The sequence below is a fragment of the Schistocerca gregaria genome, chromosome 2 (assembly GCF_023897955.1).
Source record: "Schistocerca gregaria isolate iqSchGreg1 chromosome 2, iqSchGreg1.2, whole genome shotgun sequence".
Taxonomy (NCBI): Eukaryota; Metazoa; Arthropoda; class Insecta; order Orthoptera; family Acrididae; genus Schistocerca; species Schistocerca gregaria.
The window spans coordinates 312,875,966-312,900,234 of NC_064921.1; the positions used below are offsets into that span (position 1 = coordinate 312,875,966).

The 24,269-nt window shown below is 37.2% G+C and overlaps 1 protein-coding gene across 1 annotated transcript in view; it reads right to left on the minus strand.

Annotated features, from left to right (window-relative positions):
- Positions 1-5,604: 5,604 nt before the first annotated feature.
- The window catches only part of LOC126336934 (uncharacterized), a 28,907-nt gene continuing 10,242 nt past the window's right edge, over positions 5,605-24,269 (minus strand). Inside the window, exons 3-4 of the mRNA XM_050001108.1 lie at positions 14,511-14,666; positions 5,605-11,144 (exon numbers count right to left, since the gene is read on the minus strand). Coding sequence (XP_049857065.1) covers positions 11,001-11,144; positions 14,511-14,666 — 300 coding nt within the window. The 3' untranslated portion in view covers positions 5,605-11,000. The remainder of the gene's footprint in view (positions 11,145-14,510; positions 14,667-24,269) is intronic.

Here is a 24,269-nt window from a genome sequence, read left to right on the forward strand (position 1 = left end):
CAAATTCGGTGCACGCAAGTCTGCTGCCTCCCTGTACATTTGTCTGCTTGAAAGGACCCATGATCACATAAATGCCCAAAAAGGGCTTAAAATGTGTGATGTGGCTCATGTCTGTGAGAGTACTTATTTCGGTATATCTATGCTGCCTCTTGACTGTTTCCATCTGCTTGGCCATCCACAATCACCATCTGGGCTTGTTCCTGATGTGAATGCTTGAGCATTCTGCTGCAGGAACACACTGCACATGATCGGAGGAACTGTATCCATCAGCAACATTTATCATGGCAATGATGCATTTGAGGACACATATTCACAGGACATTTTTTATCCATTTACTGTAAGGAATCCACGCCTGCAGTTTGTTGGTTTCATTGATTTTTCACCCTGCATATATCATCCTGGGAATCTAGAATCTCAACACATTTTGCCCATTTTCAGTACAGACACTGGCAAGATACTGGTTCGATAAACGCCAAGATCTTATCAACATCCCTAGAATAGTTCCTCAGTCTAGCCAAAAAACACAAAAAGAAGTGAGCAGGGGACTTCCCTTTATATAAATAGATGTAGAAGTACAATTTACATATTATGTTTGCATGCAGTAATGTTCGTACATTATGCTTTTGACAGATGGTGAATGCAATGTACAGTCTACTCTCAAAAAGCTATTTTTTATGTGACACAATATTTTTACTTTACTTGTAATATGAACCCTTTCGTCTTGCCAAATTTCATGGTTCTACGTCAGTGGGAAGTACCCTACAGGTTTTAATGACAAAGTTTTCCAGTATCAAAATATGTTACATAAATGGCTACATCTTTTGACTGAACTGGCTTAGAAGCTTAAAATTTTTACACTGGTAAGGGATCATAGACCTTAATATAACATAAGTTTGAACTTGATACATTTACACACATGGACAACAAAGCAATCCTATAACGGTTCCATATTTACAGACTGAAGCACAGAACCCTGGAAACAGCTTTACTTACATTTGTAAACAAATCCACTGGTATCACTTTCAAACTAACTCCTTGTGCCTGAACATACTTATTCTCTCAGTGTTTCCATTGTTGTTAGCAGGGAAATCGTCTTCTGGTATACCAGCAAAAGGCCTTTTACAGTGGTTTCGATGTCTTGTACTGTTACAAAATGGTCTCCTTTAACGGCTGATTTCACTTTGGAGCATAAAAAAGAGTCACACAGCCCATGTCGGGTGAATAAGGTGTGGTAGGATGGTGCATTACTTCTACAGGATCCGGTTATCAATTTGTGAATGAACATGATGAGCCTGTTTTTGAAGTCTTTTGAGAATTTCTTGGCAATAGTACTGATTTACTGACTCACCTGGAGGTAACCACTCTTTGTGCACAAAACCCATGGAGTCAAACGAACATACAAGCATGCAATTCACATCTGACTTTAACATGTGAGCTTTCTTTGGTCTCTGCATTTACTTCAAACATCATTGTGAACTTCTGACATTTTGTCTTGGGATCATACCATAGAAAACATCACCAGTGATAACTCTGTTCAGCAATTCTGGGTTCAAGCCATTAGTTCCAACAGATCAGCAATTACAGCTCTCTTTTGTCACCGTGTGGTTGATTTTGGGAACTACTTTGGCACACTGTTTTCTCATACACGCTTTTTCAATCATCATTTTACATCCTTTATCAGCTCACACCAGTTCCCTCACCCTGTCTTATTGTCATCTGTTTATGGCCCACTGTTTGTGCTGTTGGTCACCCACTGCAATGTTCATTTTGGTTTGGCTTTCAGAAAACTTGGTAAGACCTTGTTTCCGAAAGTCTGTTGAAGCTTCTCACAGTGCATCATTCTCACAGTGTTTCACACAGCAAGAGATGGCATACTGCTGCACAGTATATCAATATTCCATTGTTGCACCAAGAAGCAAACACAGAACTTCACATTTCATGGTGCAACTCCTGGAGAACATTGTAGGCATATGCCACTTGTGGCTGTGAAGGGAAAAGACCTAGCTCACACACTGCCTATTTAAGCCATCATAGGGAGGGAAAAAATCTGTCTCATAACTTTATTGTTGTACATCATACTCTGGAACAAAACTCCAGTGTCTGTATGTAAGTCTTGGATCCAACTGCCAATTGCCTGCAATTTTAGCAAACAACTACTTTGTTTCCTGTTGGTGACTTTTAGACAGTGTGAGTCAATAGAATACTATGGCTGTCAGTGAATAAGTAGGTGAGATGGGAAGGACGGAGAACGAGGGACTGGGCAGGGGGGTGGGGGAACTCTTAACTCATTCAGCAGCTTTTTAATGAAAACTGATAAATACTGATATTTTTATTTAAATGAATTTCTGACTTCAGACAGTGGTTCACAAATGCCTCTGCTGATCAGTCACTATTTAGTTTTAATAGCACATGGCTATACATGAGATTAGACGTGATATTGCACTTGTGCTTATTTCACAAAAAAAAAATTGTAACAGGCTGAGTTGGCATGTCACCAGGTACCTGTGTGTAAGTCGACCACAGATTAGATTAGATTAATACTTGTTCCATAGATCATGAATACGACACTTCGTAATGATGTGGAACATGTCAGGTTAATAAAAGATGGCTGTACAAGATATTGCATTACACAAAATATTGCATGACACTAATGTTTAAGCTAGTTTTTTTTCTCTCCCCCTTAATTTATATCTAAAAATTCAGCCAGTGAGTAGAAGGAGTTGTCATCTAGAAATTCTTTTAATTTATTTTTAAATGTTGGTTGACTATCTGTCAGGCTTTTGATGCTGTTTGGTAGGTGACCAAAGACTTTTGTGGCAGCATAATTTACCTCTTTTTGTGCCAAAGTCAGATTTAACTGTGCATAGTGAAGATCATCCTTTCTCCTGGTGTTACAGCTATGCACACTGCTATTATTTTTGAACTGGGTAGGATTATTAACAACAAATTTCATAAGTGAATATATATACTGTGAGGATCCCTACATCCTTAAATAGATGTCTGCAGGATGACTGTGGGTGGGCTCCAGCAATTAATCTGATTACACGTTTTTTGAGCAATGAATACTTTTCTACCCAACGATGAATTACCCCAGTATATGATGCCATACGAAAGCAGTGAATGAAAGTAGGCATAGTAAGCTAATTTACTGAGATTCTTGTCACCAAAATTTGCAATAAGGAGGAGAAAAACTTTACATTTGTAAGGGCTTGCTCACTTCAAGGAGTGACTATTCTTGATTCAGTGTCAGTCCGCCTGGAGTTCTGATAATGTCACCAAGCTCTGCACTGATGTGGGCTACTGTGCTGCTCAGTACTCAGACAGCTTTCAAACTCCAATAGAAGTTAGTCCTTTAGCACCTGCAGTGAATTCTACACATCACACCTGTGATTCTTCGTACTATCATTAGAGCCAGAACCAAGAATGACAATACTGATATGGACCAACCTGTGAGCACTAACCTGTTGTCTGCAGGCCAGCAGCTAGGGCTGTCATATCAAAGTCTGTTCTTCAGTTGTAAGACAGCAACATAGGAATGAATCTTATTTCAACATGCCACAATAATCTAGGTAAGTTGCTCTCTGTGAAGATATCTGTGCACAGTTACATACTCATTAAATTTAACTTGACTTAATTACTTTGAGAGTACTTCAGCAGTTGTTCTCATTTTTTTGTGTGTTGTCTTTCAGAAAAGGGACATATTGACTATATGATGTTTAGTACCCATCATGTCATTTTACATACTGATTTTTTATGTTTTTCAGTTTTTCATTCAAGTCAAATCATGTGCAAGCTCAGTGTCTCTCCTTCTGAGGTAACTTAGGTGAAAGCAGCAATGTGACACACAACAGACGACCTGAACATATTTTAATAGTTGACCTCAATACCTTATCACTCACAGACAAGTACAAAACAATGTTATTACTTGCCATTATCACTGTGTAATTTGCAATTTCTTTTTATTTCTTCTTCTTCAAAGAAACCAAGCTGGCATTCACTGGAGAAAACTAGAGAAAAACAAAATACCTACATCCAAATGATTGGTCAGTAATCTGAACTGCCATCTAACCAAATGCGAGCCTCGTGGCTCAACAATGCATGATCTTATGCATTGAGAAATATACAATTTCCATCAATATTTTTCTTTTTGTAAGTATTGCTCAGTTATAGAAGTATTTTTCTTTTTCTCAGATTTGATTTTATCACTTTGTTAACACCTACATTTTATATGCTGAATGGTGAGAGACCTAACAGGCAGAACCACTTTATGTTTCCTCATTGCTATATCCACCATCATAACTTTATGGTTCAGTACACTCTTAGAATGAAATAAAAATAGCACTAATGATGCTAAAATGGCCTCAGCCTTAGCTCTTCAGCTTAAATTAGACCTGTACTAAGTCGTCATTATCTGATTATCCAATGACGTTTCCCATTTCTGGGCTCAGCAGCAGCTTGCTTTGTAATGGAATTATACTCCCTAAGGCTACAATCAATGTAGCAGCTGGAAAACGGCCTATTTTACAACCGGTTTGAACACAGCTTGTTTTAATAACAGTGGTATCTATGAATTCAAATGAAAATGAATATCTGAAGTTGTCATTCTGGACTTTAGCTCAGTTCCTGTGCTTGCAGAAAATAATCATGAATTAAGGGTCGGTCCGACTTTGTACAAGTACACAAACTATTGTTCTGCTTTAACATGCAAACATGTTTCACCATCACTGCTACATCATCTGTACATTATTTCTTTTATTTTTATTTCTTTATACATTTTAAATTTTACATTTGTATGCCCTGTGGCTGCCAACCAAAATCGACCACAGGTCAAAAATTAGCACACGTCGTCATTGTAATATTAGGCTAGTCCCGAGCTGTGACAGGTCTGTTTTTGTGTGCCAAATGTGTTTTTGTTGTTTTCATGTACTTCCAGTGACATTTTTCACAAATGAGTGGGTGAAAATGTCTAACTACACAAAAAGAACAAAAACACAATTGGAGGACAAAAGCAGACCTAACACAGCTCAGGACTAGCCAGATACTACAATGATATTGTGTACTAATTTATGACAGAGGCCAATTTCAGCTGGTAGCCACGGGGACAACAATCAGGATTCCACAACTGAGGTGAAACATGTTTTGAGCAAAACAATAATTTCCTTACTTGCAAAAAAAGTGGGTCCATCGTTAATTCATTATTAATGTCTGAAGCTGTTTGTAAAATAAAAGCTGTTTTATACTAGCTGAAATGCTTGTAAGTCTATGGAGTTTTACTCCATGGTCTGATTACAATTCACAAAATGTCTACTACTTTTTCATGTACCCACAGCTTCTATGGCAATATATTTCTTTCTTTGTTATCATAAAAAATGATGTATAGAATCTTTGAGTATCTCTAGGTCTGTCTCTTCAACCTAGATTACAACAGTGTCACACGAAAAAACGAAACCACATTCAAATTTTATAAAACACAATTATGAATTGATTACTGTCATATGGAATCTTCCAGACTAGATGGCCACTCTTGTCTGGGCCTTAATATCACATAGAAAATTTACAGATAAAAGACGGTGCAAGTCTTTGTTATAATATTAATCGTTTCACTTGTTGTGCAATACATTTATTGCTGCATTTTCTTATAATATTTCAAAATGTAACACAAAAATTACAGCAACAAAGTCACAACACACACAAAAGAAAAGTACATAATTTTAATGAGGAGCCTTGCACACTTGAATCATATCGTGGTAAAAACAACGTAAACATTTATTCCTGGTGTTTCCTATTCATTACAGAAAGACAGTCTACCCATAACTCCGGTGTCACCACGGAAGAGTCAAAGTAGCTGCTACTCCAGCTCGCAATTAAAGCTTCCTCTTTGCTCCCTCCACTCTGACAACATTGATAGTTTTATCTGGCTATATCCCCATCTCCCCTTGATTTCCTTTAATGTAGATGAGGGGGACAATGCCACTTTTAAAAATATTAACAGTTTGATATTACTTTCCATCATATTTTGTATCATCAAAAAACAAACATTTTCAAGTCTCTTGTAACATTCTAGTGACACAAAATGATACTGTGACCTCATATTATTCAAAGAATGACAACACTTACATGAAGAGCAAGACTCGGTTTATAGGGTTTACATATGTTCAAAATACAAACTCATAACATATCAATGTAGAAATGACAGATCACAATGTACACAGGTAACATTAAATAAATGTCATTACTTCTTTAAAATGATTCAATACTGACTTCAATTACATGATGTTCTTCCTCTGTTAAGCAAAACCACTTCAAATATCTCCAAATGATTAATTTCAACATTTTTTGATTATGCACTGCATACACAAATTGAACATTTAAAACAGCTAAAAGACAGAAGACAATTTTGTATTAACAAAGTTTAAAATAATCAGCTCATACACCGCAAGTTCCAAAAATAGGAAGGAATTGGTGCTATACATTTACGTCAAATACTATCAACTTTTTCACACACACAGAAGCAGTTAGCTTTTTGGAAAAATGAGTATCACCAAAATTATGTACAGTAACTGGGGTGCTGATAAAAAGAAGCTACCTCCACATGGAAACAAAGAAATAAACTAGGATCTCTGTAATTTTTTATGCCTTGCTTGCTAACATCTAACACTTTAGAATACAAACATTTCTAAACTCAACATACCACATTATACTTATTTAACAGCTACTTGCAGGGAACAAAATTAAACTATATAAAAACAAAACAAAACAAAATAAACAATAATCTAGATCTCTGATTAGCAATGTGGGAACATCAAAACTTGAATAGCTACAAAAATCAGTAATTATCTTACAATTTGTAGGGCAAGTTATAAATATGTCTTTGTACTTTTACAATAGGATACCAACAGATCTTTGGGACATAATGAAATGAAGCTGCTTCAGGATCAGAAAACAGTTTCATAATTAACTGATCTCAAACTTGTTTAACTTTGCAAGAAACAGTGTACCTTCCAACCACTGAGAATGCTGGTTCCTGAAATTTTTATTATTGATTTTCAAACTAACATGAGAAGCAACAGAAAATAGCAACTAATGCAAAATTTTAATTGTCTGCACCAGCAGAATATACCTCTGCATGTGCATTTGGGTGACTCTTTGCCCTCTACCATTTAAACAACTTTTCTTCTTTTCCTATACTTCTGTCTTGTTTTTGCCTATTGACAAACAAACCAGCTGTTTCAAAACTTGATACTGCACATATTTTTGTATGTGTGTATCTGCCCTCCTCAAGTTATTTCATTTATCATTACATTATAGACACCTAACCTCATTCTTAAACAAAATCTTAGCTTTTAAATTGTGTGACAAGAATTACATAATGGACCCAGTGTGAAGCACTTGGGGGAGATAATTTCTATAAGAAGCTTACTGCATCAGCAACAGATCAGCTCTAAATTTAGCTCTCTTTAACATACCAACACATGCATGCGATAGTCAGTCAGGTGACACATGAACTGAACATGTTCTGGGCAAAATAAGTAAAAATAAAAGTAAGATTTATCTGCATCCCAATACACTGCAAAAGAAAAATTGAAGAAATATATTTTCTTGTGTGTTCAACAAATTTTGTTTCAGTTTATCAAGAAAATATAGTCTTTGCAAGAATCATCTTATGGTATTACCAAACATACAAAACGAACTTACAAGTTTATTTTTCCCTTAGAAACATTTTCAGAAAGTAACACTTATCCAGTCACACAGCATAGTATGATTTTGCAGTAAATTAACTGCAAGAGTTTAAAAAATTAGGATGCTTAGTCTGAGTAACTGTGTCCCACTTTGACATTTTACCACATAGCATAGTTTAATGCGTATGTAAAAAAAGGTGAACATTCAGAAAGCATGAGCAATTTATAAAGAAATTCATCATTCTAAATCAGTCTCAAACTACAAAGGCTAAAATGGCCTGTAGTTTTATTCTTCACTTTAAAATTACATAAAAATTACTCTTTATTTAAAAATGTCCAAAACTTAATTTGTTTTCCATTTTGTAGTTTTATCCCAGTGAAGTGCCTTCATGGCTGTTAGAATGATTTCAAATGTAACTTTCTGTATTCCAGTCCTGTTTTTCAACAGGCAATAAATACTATGTAAAATTCAGAAATAAAACATGAAATCACGAAACCTTTTCAGATTCATTGGATATTGCACCCCCACTTAGCCATGTACACATGCAAGAATAATATTAAAACACATTACATAAGCTACAAGCAATATATGTCACCTTTGTTTCACAAATGGAATGTTTGCTTATAAAACTGATATTAAAATATCTTGCACAGGAACAAACAGTGAGGAATATATTCAATTGGAAAATTGGAATCATACATTAAAGATTAATTTTATCACAAGGAAATTCCAGCTGAGAAAATTAAAAGTTTTTCTGAAGTAAAACTGCTGACCAGGAAGCAAAAAAATTAAATAATGTTGACATACTTGTATAAAAGTACACACAGTATTCTTGCTTTCAGAACTATCAGCATGTTCCTTGAGGAGGAGATAGGAGAAAGTTGGAAGAGGTTAAAAAGAAATAGTAACTCACACAGACCCCAAGGGGACAGATACTAATCTGTTGTGAGATAACAGGCAGAGGTCGCTCTGTTATGTATAGTTTGTATATTTACACTTGTATATTCACCATATCTTTTTTATTTTGTGTAAGAGGTATATAGAATAACCAGCAGAAGTGTCAGAGAATATTAGCATAAGTAACCTTTTAGAAGACATCATGTCAGAAGCTCAATTAATATCAAAGGGAAGCAGTTGATACAATATCACTAAACTAGCTGTGTAAGTCTAACCACGTGCTAATAATGATACTGTTCGATCAGTGATATCCCTTGAAACAAGATGTAGGGCTTGAAAGTAGAGCCAACAGTTCAAGGAACGTTAATGAACGGAGACAGAAGATACTTTTCAAGCAGCCACAAGCTGTGAATGACTTCAGGAACCATCCAGAGGCTTCAGAGATGTAACTTGACTGGTTACGGACTAAGTATTTGAGTTAGGTGCTGTACGATCTGAGTTATAAATAGTCATCAAAGTGACACCCGATTCTATTTTGTAGTTGCAGTCCAGAAACTGGCAACCCTGCATTTCTCTCCTGCTCTAGAGGCAAGAAAGTTTTGTTGGATGCCTCCTCAGCTCAAGAGCCACTTCTCATCAATAAATGTTATGTACTGTCAAGATATACTTAATTGACAATCTTCCAAGCTAAAATTTGTCTTTACACCTGTAATGATTAAAAAGAATCTCTCCCTCTCACCTTCACAAAGGCTCCGCCAGTGGGGCCTGAACCCATGCCTTTGCAGTCCTATTTTTAATGAGGCAGATAATCATTTGTCCACTACGGTGGATCTGTCATGTATATGCCACATATTCATATATCTAAAATATGGCAAGCATTAGTTAGTACCTATGTCTTCTGTGTATGTGGAGGTAACACGTTACTTAATTCACCGCCAAGGGGCTGTGGGTATTTATTGAGTATTCTAGAATAAACTAATGGTTGCAACATACTTCAGATACTATTATTGACATAAACACTTCGGGGGAGTTGGCACAATTTCAGTAGTAAGATAATGGTGTCAAAGTGAACAGCTATGATGGAAGACATGGTATGTAACGTAGGATAGTGACTTTGTGGAGAATGTTCTGGATGCCACAAGATGTTCAATGGAATATGAACTATGAGCACCACTGGCATATAACATCTATCGTCCTGGGGTCTGAGTGGCTCTTTCTGCTCCCTCTCCAAAGAAGGAAAGCTAGGGTAGTTTGTGTATTGTTGTGTGTGTTTATCAGCATTAATTAACACTTCACCCCCTGGAAGTATAAACTTGACATAGTTCTATTACAATTTATTTCAATTAATGTTTAATGCAAATAAAAATCCACTGTCAGTAAAATACTGAATAATCACAATGTGCACAAATTTCTACAGAACTGTGGGGAGGAAGAGGAAGAGGGGGAGGAGGAAAAACCTGAAGGAAATAAACTTATGAGTAGAAATGCAGGGAAAATGCAATCTGATTAGAAAGGAGTAACATGCACAGAAGAGAGAAAAATACTAAATGTGGCATTGATACTCATATTATCATTGAGCAATTAAAACCAAGATAAAGTACATTTCATAAAAACATCAAAGTGTTAGAAAAATATAGACATTTCACTTCATAGATAGAGAACAAACACTGTGTGAGTTGAGCAGTATAGGTGAAATCAAACAAAATAAATTAAAATCATACATTAAGCAATAATTTAAGATGGGATTTAAGGATGAAAAGTAACACACAGTCTTCAATCACCAGCAATATCAACTGGTGCCAATGCTTCAAGTAAATGCCAGTTGGAGAATATCTGAATATTCAAGAATACTATGGTATGGTATACTTTAAGGCTGTGTAATTAATGCCCTAATGACAACAATATTGGACAGTAAACAAAGCTCAGTCACACTGTAAAATTCTGCACATACATTATGAAAAACCTAAAAATGCGCAAAAAACTACATTTCTGGCAGATTCAAACTGTTTCATGGAACAGGACTAGAACCTGGCTTGCAGTGCTCTTACCAAGTGAACTGTCCAGCTCACATTACAACTAAAAACAGCCAATACAATACTATACAATGTTTCATAACAGTGTACATACTGTTATAAAGTATAATATTCATTATGAAGCTGCACCTATTTCTGAAATTAATTTGTGGCATTAGTCCTTAATATCTGATCTTATTGTGAAATAAGGGAATATTTAAAAGAATTTAATCATTAAAGCTTCAACATCCTTGTAGAAAAGCAACAGATTTACACGAGTACTTCACATACGACATATTTACATTTTGTCAAATTCTTTGGTTTATGTTCATCACTATATAAACAATGTGTACCACAGCCTTCTCTTGTAGTCAGAAACAATGTCTTCCAATTGTCTTTCATCTCAGTGAATCATAAATGCAAGATTCCTAGGGATATAAGCACGGCCAATGTCAGTACCACACTAAGAAAACTACCAATTATTATCCACATCTTCAAATTTCTACATCTTGCTTTTTTGTACAGTTGCATTGTCCTCTGACGAAATGTGTTGCCCTGAGAAAAGAAAACAGAAAAGGCACACATAGTAGTTATTAAATGTTAGATGGCTCGTACGTAAGGCTAGAGAACCCCCACCCCCACAGCAATAACAAACATAACAAAAATAAATAAAAGAGGTAATTTTCTAACAATTTGTCCATGCAAATAGTTAGCTGCAATAGTAAAATCAAAACAAAGCCTGGTTTTCTGAATTGTAATAAAACTCGAGAAAAACTTTGTTACCACAAAGAACTAGCAGATACAGTCTTCATAAAGCCTAACGGTCATTTAACGACATGCAATGTGTCAAAAATTCCATTGCATTACTTGGTGATGTGAATGGTGTTTTCAGAAACACACTAAAACAGCCACCAGAAACTAGGAGTCACTGGGTAAAATAAAGAAGCAAACGATTATGCCTCAAAAGTCGTCTAATAATAGGCTGTATATGCCTCAGGACAATGGGAAATTGAGGAAAAAACTGGGAATTTTTTCATCTGGAAGAAAACTGAGAAAAACATGGGAATTTTTGGAATTCTGCGAATGTGTAGCCACCTATTGGATTGAGAATGTAGGGTTCAGTTGACTGTGTGTGTGGTCACCACATGGATTTTCTGGATTAGGCAATGCGCCATACAGCCCAGATAATGGTAGCTATAGTATAAGTGTAAAATCCAGAGAAATCTGCCCCCTCCCCCCAATAAGACTTTAAAACCCCAGTTATCAACTGTTGAAGCATTCACAACATAGTCAAATAGTTTGAAGCACTCCCAAAAAAGCTGTGCAGTTCATATAATACGTCATCAGGAAAAGTGGCTAAAACCAGAAAATGAACATCACCGTTATCTTTTTCAAGTGCTGCAAGATATGCTACAGGGTATAAGTGGGCAAGACAAAAAAAAACCTGGATTCCTGCTTAAAAATATACTTTTTATTTGGTGTAAATACACTTTTTCCCCGAGTGAAAGTACATTTTTTCCATGTTAAGTGACTATGTACAGTCTGTTTAGTATGACAGTAGTCAGGTTAATCAGTATTAATAACTGTGTCACCTCCGAAGCATGCCTGAGACCAAGTTTTCTGCGCATTTACGTGAAAGAGACCTCCAAATGTGTCAAATCTGCATTGACATCTGTCTCAAAGTGAAGATATTTTCCCCTGCAAGTTCTCTTTGATGTATGACCAATAGCATTAGTGTCAGGCGACTGTGAGGGACAATTCAGTGTGTGCACACCTTTCTCCTTTTTTTCCAGTTGCTGCAAAACCTGCTGTGGTGCTTCAGAGCATTACCCACCTGTTGCACCTAAACTTCATTTCTATCGACGAGACGAGCCAAAGTTTGGCAGTCAGCATCAAACAATTGTGATAAACATGGTGTGCAAGTATTAATTTTAATAATCAACAGCCTCAGTTGCACTGTTTACCTAGGTTTTAGTTGGGATAACCCAACCTTCTTCAGAATAACAGTAACTACCTTTTGTCCATAGTGGACATCGTCCCAACTGAAACCTAGGTAAATTCTAGGTAAATGGCACAACTGAGGCTGTTGTTTATTAAAATTAAAATTTATATTTATATGTTTGCTGACAGAGCTGCGAAATGTTGAAGATATTTAAGCTATGCGTAAGCTACACTGATCTCTCTTCTTGTATGTAGTCAAGAATTCAAATTAAATTAATGCTTTATGGACATTGCATGAAGGACAAAGGTTTCCTCTCTTGGGTTGTGAAAGAACTAAGGTGATGCCTTTTACCATCTCTGTGTAAAGCCGATCAAGCTCTTACTTAAGAGATTGTACTATCCCTTGGGGCTGCAAAACTTAACAATCCTTTGAATGCTGAAAGTTTTAAACTCTGGCATACAACTTCCTGGCACTTCAGAAACAAAACCCAGAAAAAAGATACTTTTGGTAATATCTTTGATGCACAGCAACATGTACACTGCATATTTTCATATTAGGAAAGCATAAACACGGATTCCACCAAATACAGCACAGCATAGCTCACGTCATATGATCTTGCCAGCCAATGACAGCAGTTATTCACAGCATAGGACATGTGATGTAGTCAGCCCACTGCAACATCATCGTTAAATAGCGCGAACAAACAAATAGGAAAAGCTGAAAGAAAAATAAAATACAAAAACCATAGGCTCAGTTGTAAGCACAGCAGGTGGCAGAGACCAGTTTATAGGTAGGATACTTGGAAATGTCCACCCACCACACAAGATTGTTGAAATATGTAGGGCTCATACTAAAGAGGCCTGATAGGAATTATCAAACGTGCAACACAAATGACCACAGGTTTGTTCCACCTATAGGACAGCTTCAAGAGAATGCTGGAGAGCAAATGAACTGACAAATGTTTGAAGATAGACATCAGCTTTTATGGGAAGGCTTATTTATAAGGACTTGATTCAATTTGATATGAGGAAACTATGACCATATTACAGCCTCCAATGTGTTTCGCCTGTAACATTAGGCTAATTACAGTGCACACACGGGCATTTACGCCACTATTCTTTCTGAAATCTATGTACGAATGGATGTGAAGTAACCCTCAGATTAAGAGAGAGAAAGAAAGAGAGAGAGAGAGAGAGAGAGAGAGAGAGAGAGAGAGAGAGAGGAAGAAGTGACTGCAGTGTGGGAAGATATGATTTGGTGAGTCACAACCAACTCCCTGATTTCAGGAATACCTTCTTCTACATTCTAAGGTGCAACGAAATAAAGCAATTTTGATAACTTCCACACATAATGCTGCTGTTATCCCAGCACACTCTTCTCTGTCGAAAGTGCAAATGAAATGTGAACAACAGCAGTGTACCACCACATTCTGAGGAGGTTGAGTTTTTATGCAGTGTGAAGGACAGAAAAGTGGTTTGGGAGGCAATGAGATGGATTCAAGTTTCAAATGAACCTTAAAGTTCTCGTATGCTCACCTTTACATTCTTGTTAAACTCACACAGCATGTTACAACTGAGGGTTTACAACTGGGACATTCCATTTCTATATTCTCAACAGTGCCTCTCCCTTAACATGCACCTCCACCATTATTCTTCAGCAAACTGAATAGTTTTCTGTATCTTTATCCATTTGAAACAATAAAATTGCTTCCATATGAACATGGACATGAGAAACCACAACTACTTCAATGGTAATTACAAGGATTCCACTTCACAACACCAGCATGTCTCAGGTTTGATTTAAACTACTCATAATAATACTATTAAAGGTAAATTTTCATATTTTCCGCTTGTTATGATTAATTCTGAAAAAGGAATCATATTCATGATAATATACTCAGTTAATGGCAAGTCCTGGTCTAAACTTGAGAGCTTCTAAATGTATTTACACCTCAAAATACAAAACTCTTGGTTACTCACCCCAGCTTCCAGATCTTCAGTTTTGCTGAGCAGGTCATCCAGCCTCTCTCCACGGTCTAAGACTTTCTGCACATTTTCAAGCATTACTTGTTTTACATCCTCCACTTGAGACTGCAGTTCCTGTAACTTGTCCCCCTGTCCTATGTTGAAATCATACTGTAACAAACGAAACCAAGTAAGAAATACAACTGGAGTGTAGAAGCTCTTCCACCTCCATTAACCCCCATTAACCCAACTCTACGATCTGAGTTTGGGCTGCTTGGTGGTGCCGTGCTACGTACTGCATGAACAGCATTTGGACCTGCAGTTGGCAACATTCACGAGACTCTACAAAATGTGTTTGGAGTTGTACATCAGCTGTAAGGATCACACTACCTAGTTAAGCTTCATCTAATAGATCAGTCCTGGTTAAGTCATTCTGAGAGTGCAAGCGTGAACACTCTGGCCTTTCTCCTGCCCAGCGCTCCAAGTGCGGCAGCGAGTGGGACTGAGGGACAAGGAGAAACAGGCAATGGTTGCAGCCAGATGTCACTAGAGCAAGGCAGTCGGCCTGACATAGTTTGCTAAGAATACCAATTGTGTTAAATGAGATTTATGTCCTGCATAAGAAATACCATGGCATCTACACACTTGTCCAAAAGAATTGGGAAGCCACATCATTAAATGCTAAAAAGGAATTATTTAATTTTTCATGCAGTTTGAAGGCCATGCCAAGAGTTTAATATGCTATCACACTATTATGAACTGGAAAAATGTTCGTTGGAACATCTTTACAACACCAGCCTCAAAGATGATATGGTGCATTTGTCTTCTGGTGAATGAGAGTGAATGCTGGCTGAACTTATTGGGGGGGGGGGGGGGGGGGGGACACCGAGTTAAAGGTAAACAGAAGGGGACTGATGACCTCAGAAGTTAAGTCCCATAGTGCTCAGAGCCAAGGTAAACAGTATAGTAACAAAATCTTTTATGGTCAACACCATCAAGCATTTGATCTTATTAAATCTTTCAATGTAAAGGGAGGATAATTTCGTAACAGATATGGCAGACAAGATTGATGCTATTGAACACAAAATCACATTCAGTTTCATGACATGTAACATTTCCCAGAATTCAAGGCAGTCATTTGTGCACCAGACATGACTGACTACGTTTCAATAACTGAAACATTTCAACATGAATTTTAAAAGAGATCCTATGACTTTGCCTGTTGAAGAATGATTTCGATTCATTTGTCAGACTGTTCTCTCTTTTGACTGCTGATGTGCCTCCTCATTACCTCCAACTGGAGCTGATAGCCAAACTGCGTAGCACCCATCTCAATGACCTTTTTGTGCAATTCAGGAATTTACAAGACTCATATAAAATGTTACCCCAAGGGCAATAGCCTCAGCAGCACAGGAAACCCCTAAAGTTATTAAAATATATGTGTGTTTTTAATTGACGAAGTCGCACCAACATTCAGGTTTAACAAATTTTGATCTATGTAACATTATGTGTTTGTGTATCATGAAACATGGTTCCAGATATATTACACATTCTAAAATTGAAATGTGTATGAATCTAAAAACATCATAACTTAATGTTAAATATCTACTCACTGTATTAGCAGTATCTAATATACTTACTGAATTAAGTAGTAAGATTATTGCCTTGACGTAAAAATAAAAAGTTGAAAATAAACACTAATGACAAAAATCTGCCTTATAAAAGTATGCTGGAATACTTGCCTCTTGCAAGTAGTCACAACGTGTTGCAAACAAGTCTTTCTAAGTACCCCGTGCATGCAGCTTTTGGCATAGAGAAATTTCACTCATACATCTGCTCGGAATATCACAGTGGTGTGGGAAGCCGGAGCACTGTCCAGACTTGGCTGCACTCGCATAGGAGAAGCACACACTGAGGGTGCAAAACATGGCAAGGCTTGTAACAGGTACTGGTGGTATTTCTGTTTTGTGGAGAAGACAATGATGACGGGCGTTTAATGACAATGGCATGGAAACATCAAAAGGTGAAGGAGGCATCAAAGAATTGCTGACTGTTAACAGTTTTTCTAAAAATATGTGGTCTGTTAATTGCCGTGCATATAGGTGTAAATTTACAGTTACAGAGATATCACATTCATTTTGCAGATCCTCTGAGTTGACGTGACATTTTCCACATTCTTTTTTGACAACAGGTTATTAATAATGATAATTACTGATACCAACAAATATGCTGAACAGTATGAGAGTTCAAATATAGTTACATCGAAACAATGATCTCATGCACACAGACGGGTGCCGACAAACAGCTTGGAAATGAATTATTTGTCCACTTTGTTACTCCTACAAGACATAGTTCAGAAACTCCATTTTGAAATGTATTACTCAAGGCAATAAGTTCTTGAAACACAAACTTTCTGAAAAGTAATATGTTTGGATTCCCCCCTCCACTAAAATCCTTCTTGAGACTCAATTGTTATGTGCTTATTCTCATAGTACGTCTGAGTTCAGCTACGTATGCTATTAGGGTTATTGCAAATTTTGGTGATTAAGAATCTCAGTAAATTAGCTTACTATACCTACTTTCATTCACTGCTTTCATATGGTATCATATTCTGGGGTAATTCAGCGTTGAGTAGAAAAGTATTCATTGCTCAAAAATGTGTAATCAGATTAATTGCTGGAGCCCACCCACGGTCATCCTGCAGACATATATTTAAGGATCTAGGGATCCTCACAGTAACCTCACAGTATATATATTCACTTATGAAATTTGTTGTTAATAATCCTACCCAGTTCAAAAGTAATAGCAGTGTGCATATGTATAACACCAGGAGAAAGGATGATCTTCACTATGCACGGTTAAATCTGACTTTGGCACAGAAAGGGGTAAATTATGCTGCCACAAAAGTCTTTGGTAACCTACCAAACAGCATCAAAAGCCAGACAGATAGTCAACCAACATTTAAAAATAAATTAAAAGAGTTTCTAGATGACAACTCCTTCTACTCATTGGCTGATTTTTTTGATATAAATTAAGAGAGGGGAAAAAAAACTAACTTAAACATTAGTGTCATGCAATATTTTGTGTAATGTAATATCTTGTACAGACATCGTTCATTAACCTGGCACATTCCATATCATTACGAAATGTCGTATTCATGATCTACGGAACAAGTATTAATCTAATCTAATCTAACAAAAGTTCTGAACTGCGTCAGATTATGCTGGGCTGCAAGGAAGTGCCACAAGACATGGAATAATTACACGTGTGAAAACAGCCAATGATGCAAGAAACAGCCCAGTCAAGGAGTTAATAACAGGATTTAATAACTATGATGAGGCAATGCAGTTCACTGACTCAACATCACATTGAAATTCATTCTCTCTCTCTTGCATATGTGTGTGTGTGTGTGTGTGTGTGTGTGTGTGTGTGTGTGTGTGTGTGTATTTTCTATGCCACAAAGATGCCTGTCGCAGTGGCTTATTTTTGCAGAATCATCAAAAACTTAAAATCATTATACAGTTTTGGAAAATATACTTTCAGACGCAAGCACATTACCCAGAGCATGTTATCATTGAAAAGTAAAAGACTATAAACACACATTTCTAGCAAGGGTAGTACCTTAAAAAAAGATGTTTCTGAGCTGATAAAACATGTTTTATTTAACAAGGCATAGAAAATCTACCAATCATTCATGTTCAGCCTCACCATCAAAATTTTTAAAAGTGCCAAAGCTGTTAGTGGTTCATAAACAAGGCACTATAAAAATTGTTGGCCACTGACATCATGTGAAAAAGAAAGTACAAAGCATAATTGAGAAATGGGTTTAAAAGAAGAAAAGCTAAATTATTATGTGATATGGCATCAAACCTAGATACTGTGGTGCAACATATCACTTTGGGGGAAAGTGATGTGTCATCCCACGTTTTTCTGTAATCGATGAATGATGGATGTGACATGCATACTATTGACGAAACTGTTATTTTTCTTTAGTGCATGTCCCAGAGTTTGGATGGGTGCAGCGTATCTGCAAGGTGAGGTAACAAGGGCAGTCTTTTTGCATGTTGCAGTACTTGCTAGTTGAGCAACTATTCCAAGCCACTACCATCTCAGTTCAGAAATGCACTGTGTGCCATGGAATATAGAAGAGCATGACAAGTGTGATGATATATGATAAATGAAGTCAGCATTCGTTAACTAGTCTTAAAAGATTATTGATGGATTTTCATGAACAAGCTTTTCCATAGAAACATCTGTAACTGAAGTGTTGCAAATATATGAAATACGAGATACAATACACACACATCCTAAGAAGAGGAAATGGATGTCATTTTGCAGAAGTTGGTTTTTGTAGAATGACATTCAGAGAGCACAGAAGAAGGTGCAATGTTGACGGGTCCATAGAGGCAAATAAAAGTCAAAAAAAGTGACTCAAAAATCCTTTGCATAGCTCACTGGCACTCAGTACCCAACATAAAACTAACAGCTCTAATAGAATAGTCCAGTGTAAACAGAAGCTAAGAAATGTGTGTATAAAGAAAAATGCACAAAAAAGAATGAATGGTAAAACAGTTAGGTAGCTATTTGCCAATCAATGTCACTGAATGAGGTATGGTGCATATACATGACAGAAAAGCCCCGTCACCACTGATCAACTATCCAAGCTCTGAGTTAACAAGTGTGATAGAAAGCTTCATACAGACTTGCCACGCCATTCGAATTAGACAGGCAAGAACTCGTGTGTGAAAGACTAAAACTGTTAAACACTGACATCTTACAGTTTGGCTTGAAAAATGTATGGACTCAGAATGGCAGAATAGAAGTGAGGAAAGAATAAAGAGGAAAAAATCAGTAATGAACATATGATGGAAGACTGGAAAGTCAAGCAAAATAATGTTACTATCAGAACGTTCTTTCCTACATAGTTACCGACTTGCTCAATGCATTTCTCTCATTGTGGCACCAGTTTCAATATGCTCTGTTCTTAGAAATCTGTTGGGCTGGAGTATAGCCATTTTTGGACTGCTGATTTCACTTCTGCGCCCATTGTAAAGCATTGGCCAGCCAGGAGTTTTCTCATGGGGCCAAACAGATAACAGTCCGATGGTGCAAGGTCTGGACTATATGGTGGACGCTGGATCACCTCTCAACCCAATTTGGTGATTCTGTCACGAATAGGAGCAGCAATATTGGGGTGAAGAAGTTTGACACCACCAGCATTAATGTTGTGGCACTTGTCATGAAGGGCACCACACGACTTAAACAATGTTTTAATGTAGGCTGCAGCAATAACACAGGTCTCGTGCTGAGCAGAGTTCACTAATAATGCACCATGCATATCCCTGAACACTGTCACAAGCATTTTTCCTAACAGATTGTGTCACTATGAATTTTTTTTTTTTTCACATTGGGGGACGAGCATGTTTCCACTCCACAGAGGCCTGCTGGGTTTCAGGCATGTAGTGGTATGCCCATGATACATCACCAGTGAGATTCGTTTCAGAACGTCATGCCCTTCTGCTGCATAACATGTTAAGTGATCCAAAGCTTGTCATCATTCGCTGGCCCTTGCAGTTGTCTGTTGGGTTCTTAGGCAACTAGCGAGCAATCATTTTATGAAATTTCAATGTGTTATGAACAGTACTGTACACTGGACCATAGGAAATGTTGAACAGCTGCAACAGGGTTCGCAGTTGCACAAGCTAGTTGTTCAAAGCTGCTGCTTTAGTGGCTCTGACATTCAGAGCGGTTACAGCTGTTACAGCGGTTAAAGCTACCAGAGCATGGCCGCCTTGGAAGGGTGCACACCACCTGGAGATGTCATGAGCCAGACAGTCCCAGTGATTTTAAATCAGTTTATGCCCTTTGGACCACAAATATTGAACCACACCCCACTGCTCTTTACAAGTTGATGACATTAACACGCATACCCTTATTTTTCCCATTGTTCAGGCTTCCCTTGCTAGAGCTGCACGTGAAAACAAAATATCCTCTCTACCAAAGACTTCAAACTATGTTGTGAAACTTCGACAGTCCAGCTGCAATACCAGGGGAGAAAGAAGTTATTGGGTATCACTTTCTGATCCTCCCTCAAATCTGGACTCACGGAAATTAATTAAATGATACTTCTCTCACCTTGGCTTTTGCTCACTGAATTTTGACAGCTTTCTTGCTTATTTTGTTGCTTTATTAATTATAATGTAAGTTTTTTTATGTATATCCGTATGCCAGTCTAGTTAGTACTGAACTATTATATTTACAATGTACTCAATCTACCCTTTTAATCATATAGTTTCTTTGTACCTCATTACTCAAGTGAATTTCTGTGACTGCATTTTACTGCACGGCATATCTAAGCTTTTATATTTATCACAATTTAATTTGCATTTTTATTTGGTTTACATCTGTTAGCAACAAACTATAATTCCAGTATCACTTCTATCTGAATCCTCTGATAACTTGTATTTAACATTAGAATGGAGGGAGGCATCAAAATGACTCCATTCACACGTTTTTCGTTCTTTGTCATATCCAATTTATTTACTTCATTAATGACATTATATGACTTTTTGTGATTTTTTGTCCTCTTTCTGAAGATGTTTAGTATTTACAAAATATTTTAATTTTCTTTGCCATTTCATTCAGTATACCGAGAACTGCAGAAGGGGGCAATTAGGCTCCACTGTAATTTCTCTTTTGAATATAAGTAAATTATCCAGCAATACAGTGGCAATAGTGAGCAGTAATGCAGAGCAGTTGTTCCTCATTGTTGCAACTTGATGTGTGTACATTCCAGTACACCACAGCTTATGTTGTGTCACTCAGGCAGTCTGTCTGTGAAACATGTTTTTGAACATGTATCATCAACTTGGACTTTCTGATGAAGAAATGTTACATCTCTTAGATAATTCCGAAGTTGAAACGGAAATCGACTTCATTGAGGAAGATGATGATTATGTACCTGACACAAGTGAAGATGAAGACATTGTGAAAGAGGGGCAGTTAGTGGAAGAGGATTCAGATGCTGATATACGTCAATCACCACCTCTTTCACCACAGCAGGTACAGTTGGAAGCATCTACAAAGAAGACTGCAAGGGATGGAACCGTGTGGGAAATTGGAAATTATTCATTTTCTGGAAGGTGATCAGCCACAAATGTTCTAAAGTAGAGAGATAGATACCACTGCTTATGTTTGCGAACGAGTAGATAGCTCTGTCATCAGAGTCCTCTATCTTATTTTTGATGACGCAATGCTAAGTCTCATGAAATACACAGAATCAAGAACTCAAAAAGTACTAAAAACAATGACTGGACTATGTCACTTGACGAACTGGAGAAATTGATAGCCATCATGTATGATCGGGGTGTATTGTGCACAAAAGGTATGTCTGTGGATGATCTGGGGGCCTGCTTTTATCAACGACCTTATGCCAAGTGACAGATTTCAGGAGCTTCTCAGATTTCTCCATTTTGACGAGAAATCAACCCAGGCTGAATGCCTGGGAGCCAACAAATTCACTCTTGTATCTGCAATTTGGGGAAACTTCACTGAAAACAGTATTTACTTTTACTGTCCTGGAGAAAGTATAACCACTAACAAGCAACTGTTACCAAGCAAAGCTAAGATGCAGGTTTACTCAATTCGTGTCCAACAAACCAGACAAATATGGTCTCAAATTCTGGTTGGCTGTCGATGTAACGACAAAGTATATATGCAATGCTTTCTCATACTTTGGCAAAGAGGAAACGCATAGAGAGAAACAACCACTTGGAGAGTACATCGTCCTACATCTCAGGGAGCCATTTGTAAATCAAGGAAGAAATGTGACCAAAGACAACTTCTTTACATTTCTTCAACTTGCTAAAAAAATCAAAGAAAAGGAAACTTCATTAGTTTGTACAATGAACAAGTTACATCTTGAAATCCTGGATGAAGTAAAGACGCCGAATGCTGAAATACTCTCCACTACAATACTGCACAATAGTGGCAACAGAGACTGCACCTTGACTGTATAGCAGGGAAAAAAGAATAAAAATGTCATTCTTCTGAGTACGCTGAAAACTGAAGTAGAGCAACGAAGGAAAGAAAAAAAACCTGAAACCTTCTACAACATACTGGACATGGCAGCAATAAATGCATGGTCATCTATAACACAGTAACGAAGAAGAAAAGGGAAAGGAAGAAGTTCGTACTTAAACTGGCAAATGAACTCAAGGGAATGAAAGAGCAAGAATATCAGGAAAAGAAAGAGGATAAAAGCGGAGGAAGTGCCAAATCACTCTCTGCAAAGGCAACAAGACCAGTGAAATCCGTGTTAAGTGCCACAAAATCCGCATGCGGAAAATGTGCTTGTAAAACAGAAATCATCTGCGCTAAGTGTGTCTAGCAGCTTCAAATGACTTGAGTGAAAAGTAATAGAGTTGTTTGTAAAACATATGTGAGAATAAAATGGAAGAATTATACCAAATGTGTCTAGAAGGTTGTATGAATAGTTAACAAATTAAAATCTATAGTTAAAATCTTGTTAGCAGTAGCAACAATAAATTTGTATGACACACTGCTGTTCAAAAAAATTGTAATTATTTATAATTGTTAATAATTGTTGCAATTACTAGAAATAAAGTATGGATTAACAAACACTAAAAGAAGTACTTGTTTAAGTCAAATATGAAGATTTTTATATAGGGTCAAAATGACCACTTTTTGCCGTTTTATGACTGTCATTAACTCTGCCGTTCTAGTGTTAAGCCACTTCCTCTGCCACTTCATGATTGCATGTTGAGAACTACTGCTTGCCATTAAACAGCCAGCTCCTTTCTGATACTTTCTATCAGCTAGCGTGTCTTTCACCAAAATCACCAGGTGATGTTCGTTTTGACCTGGACAATGGTAGCTTTTGTCACCCACACAATGTCTACTGTAATCTTTGTCTCCCTTCTGGCTGTCAGGTCAGTCTTCAGACAGCCGCAATGAACATTTCTGGGAGCTACTTGTAGCTAATGCCAAATGGACATTTGTTAATAGCTCATTCTGATCAGCTTTATATCCTGTTTACCAGCTGAACTTCTGAGAAATTAATCTTTCAAAGATGTGACACAAACCAAAAACCTCCTTGCCTTCTGGTTGTCTCTCTGTCTATATGCTTTGTAGGGCTGATCACTTATAAACTCTTCATGAGGATGGTGAGAATGCATAAATGTATCCACCGGTAATAAGAAATTTTTCATCTGAGTAATGTATAAGCACCCAAACAGTGAGTTACCATCTATCCAATCATCCCCGTCTTTGCTAGTGCCACAGTATAAGCTTGTAAGACCTGCAGCTAAGATCTTGCTCTACAGAGAATCTAAGAAGCTTGTGTCACTTTAACAATGTGTATATTATGTAACCTCTAGATAAAACTCATTGGACTCCACACAGCCATTCTCTGCACATAGAAGATTCAGCTGAAATCCAATCTCTGAAGAACACAGGAAGTTGTGGAACCAAGCAAACTGAAATGTGCACAAAGCCAAAATTAGGTATGCTTGCTGTCTTGTAGGCAGTGGAACAGACGCCTACAATCTCTCCCTTGTTAGTAGTACATAGTCTACTGAGTGGAAGAAAAGCTTAATTTGACCAATACCCCAGAGTTAACACTCAAAACCACCAAGTGACTATAGGATAATCAGCTTATTACCCACAGTATCTATAAAGCCTCTGACTGCAATGTTCATCAAAAGCTAACATACTACCTTAAAACTCTTAATATTCATGACAAATGTCAATCAG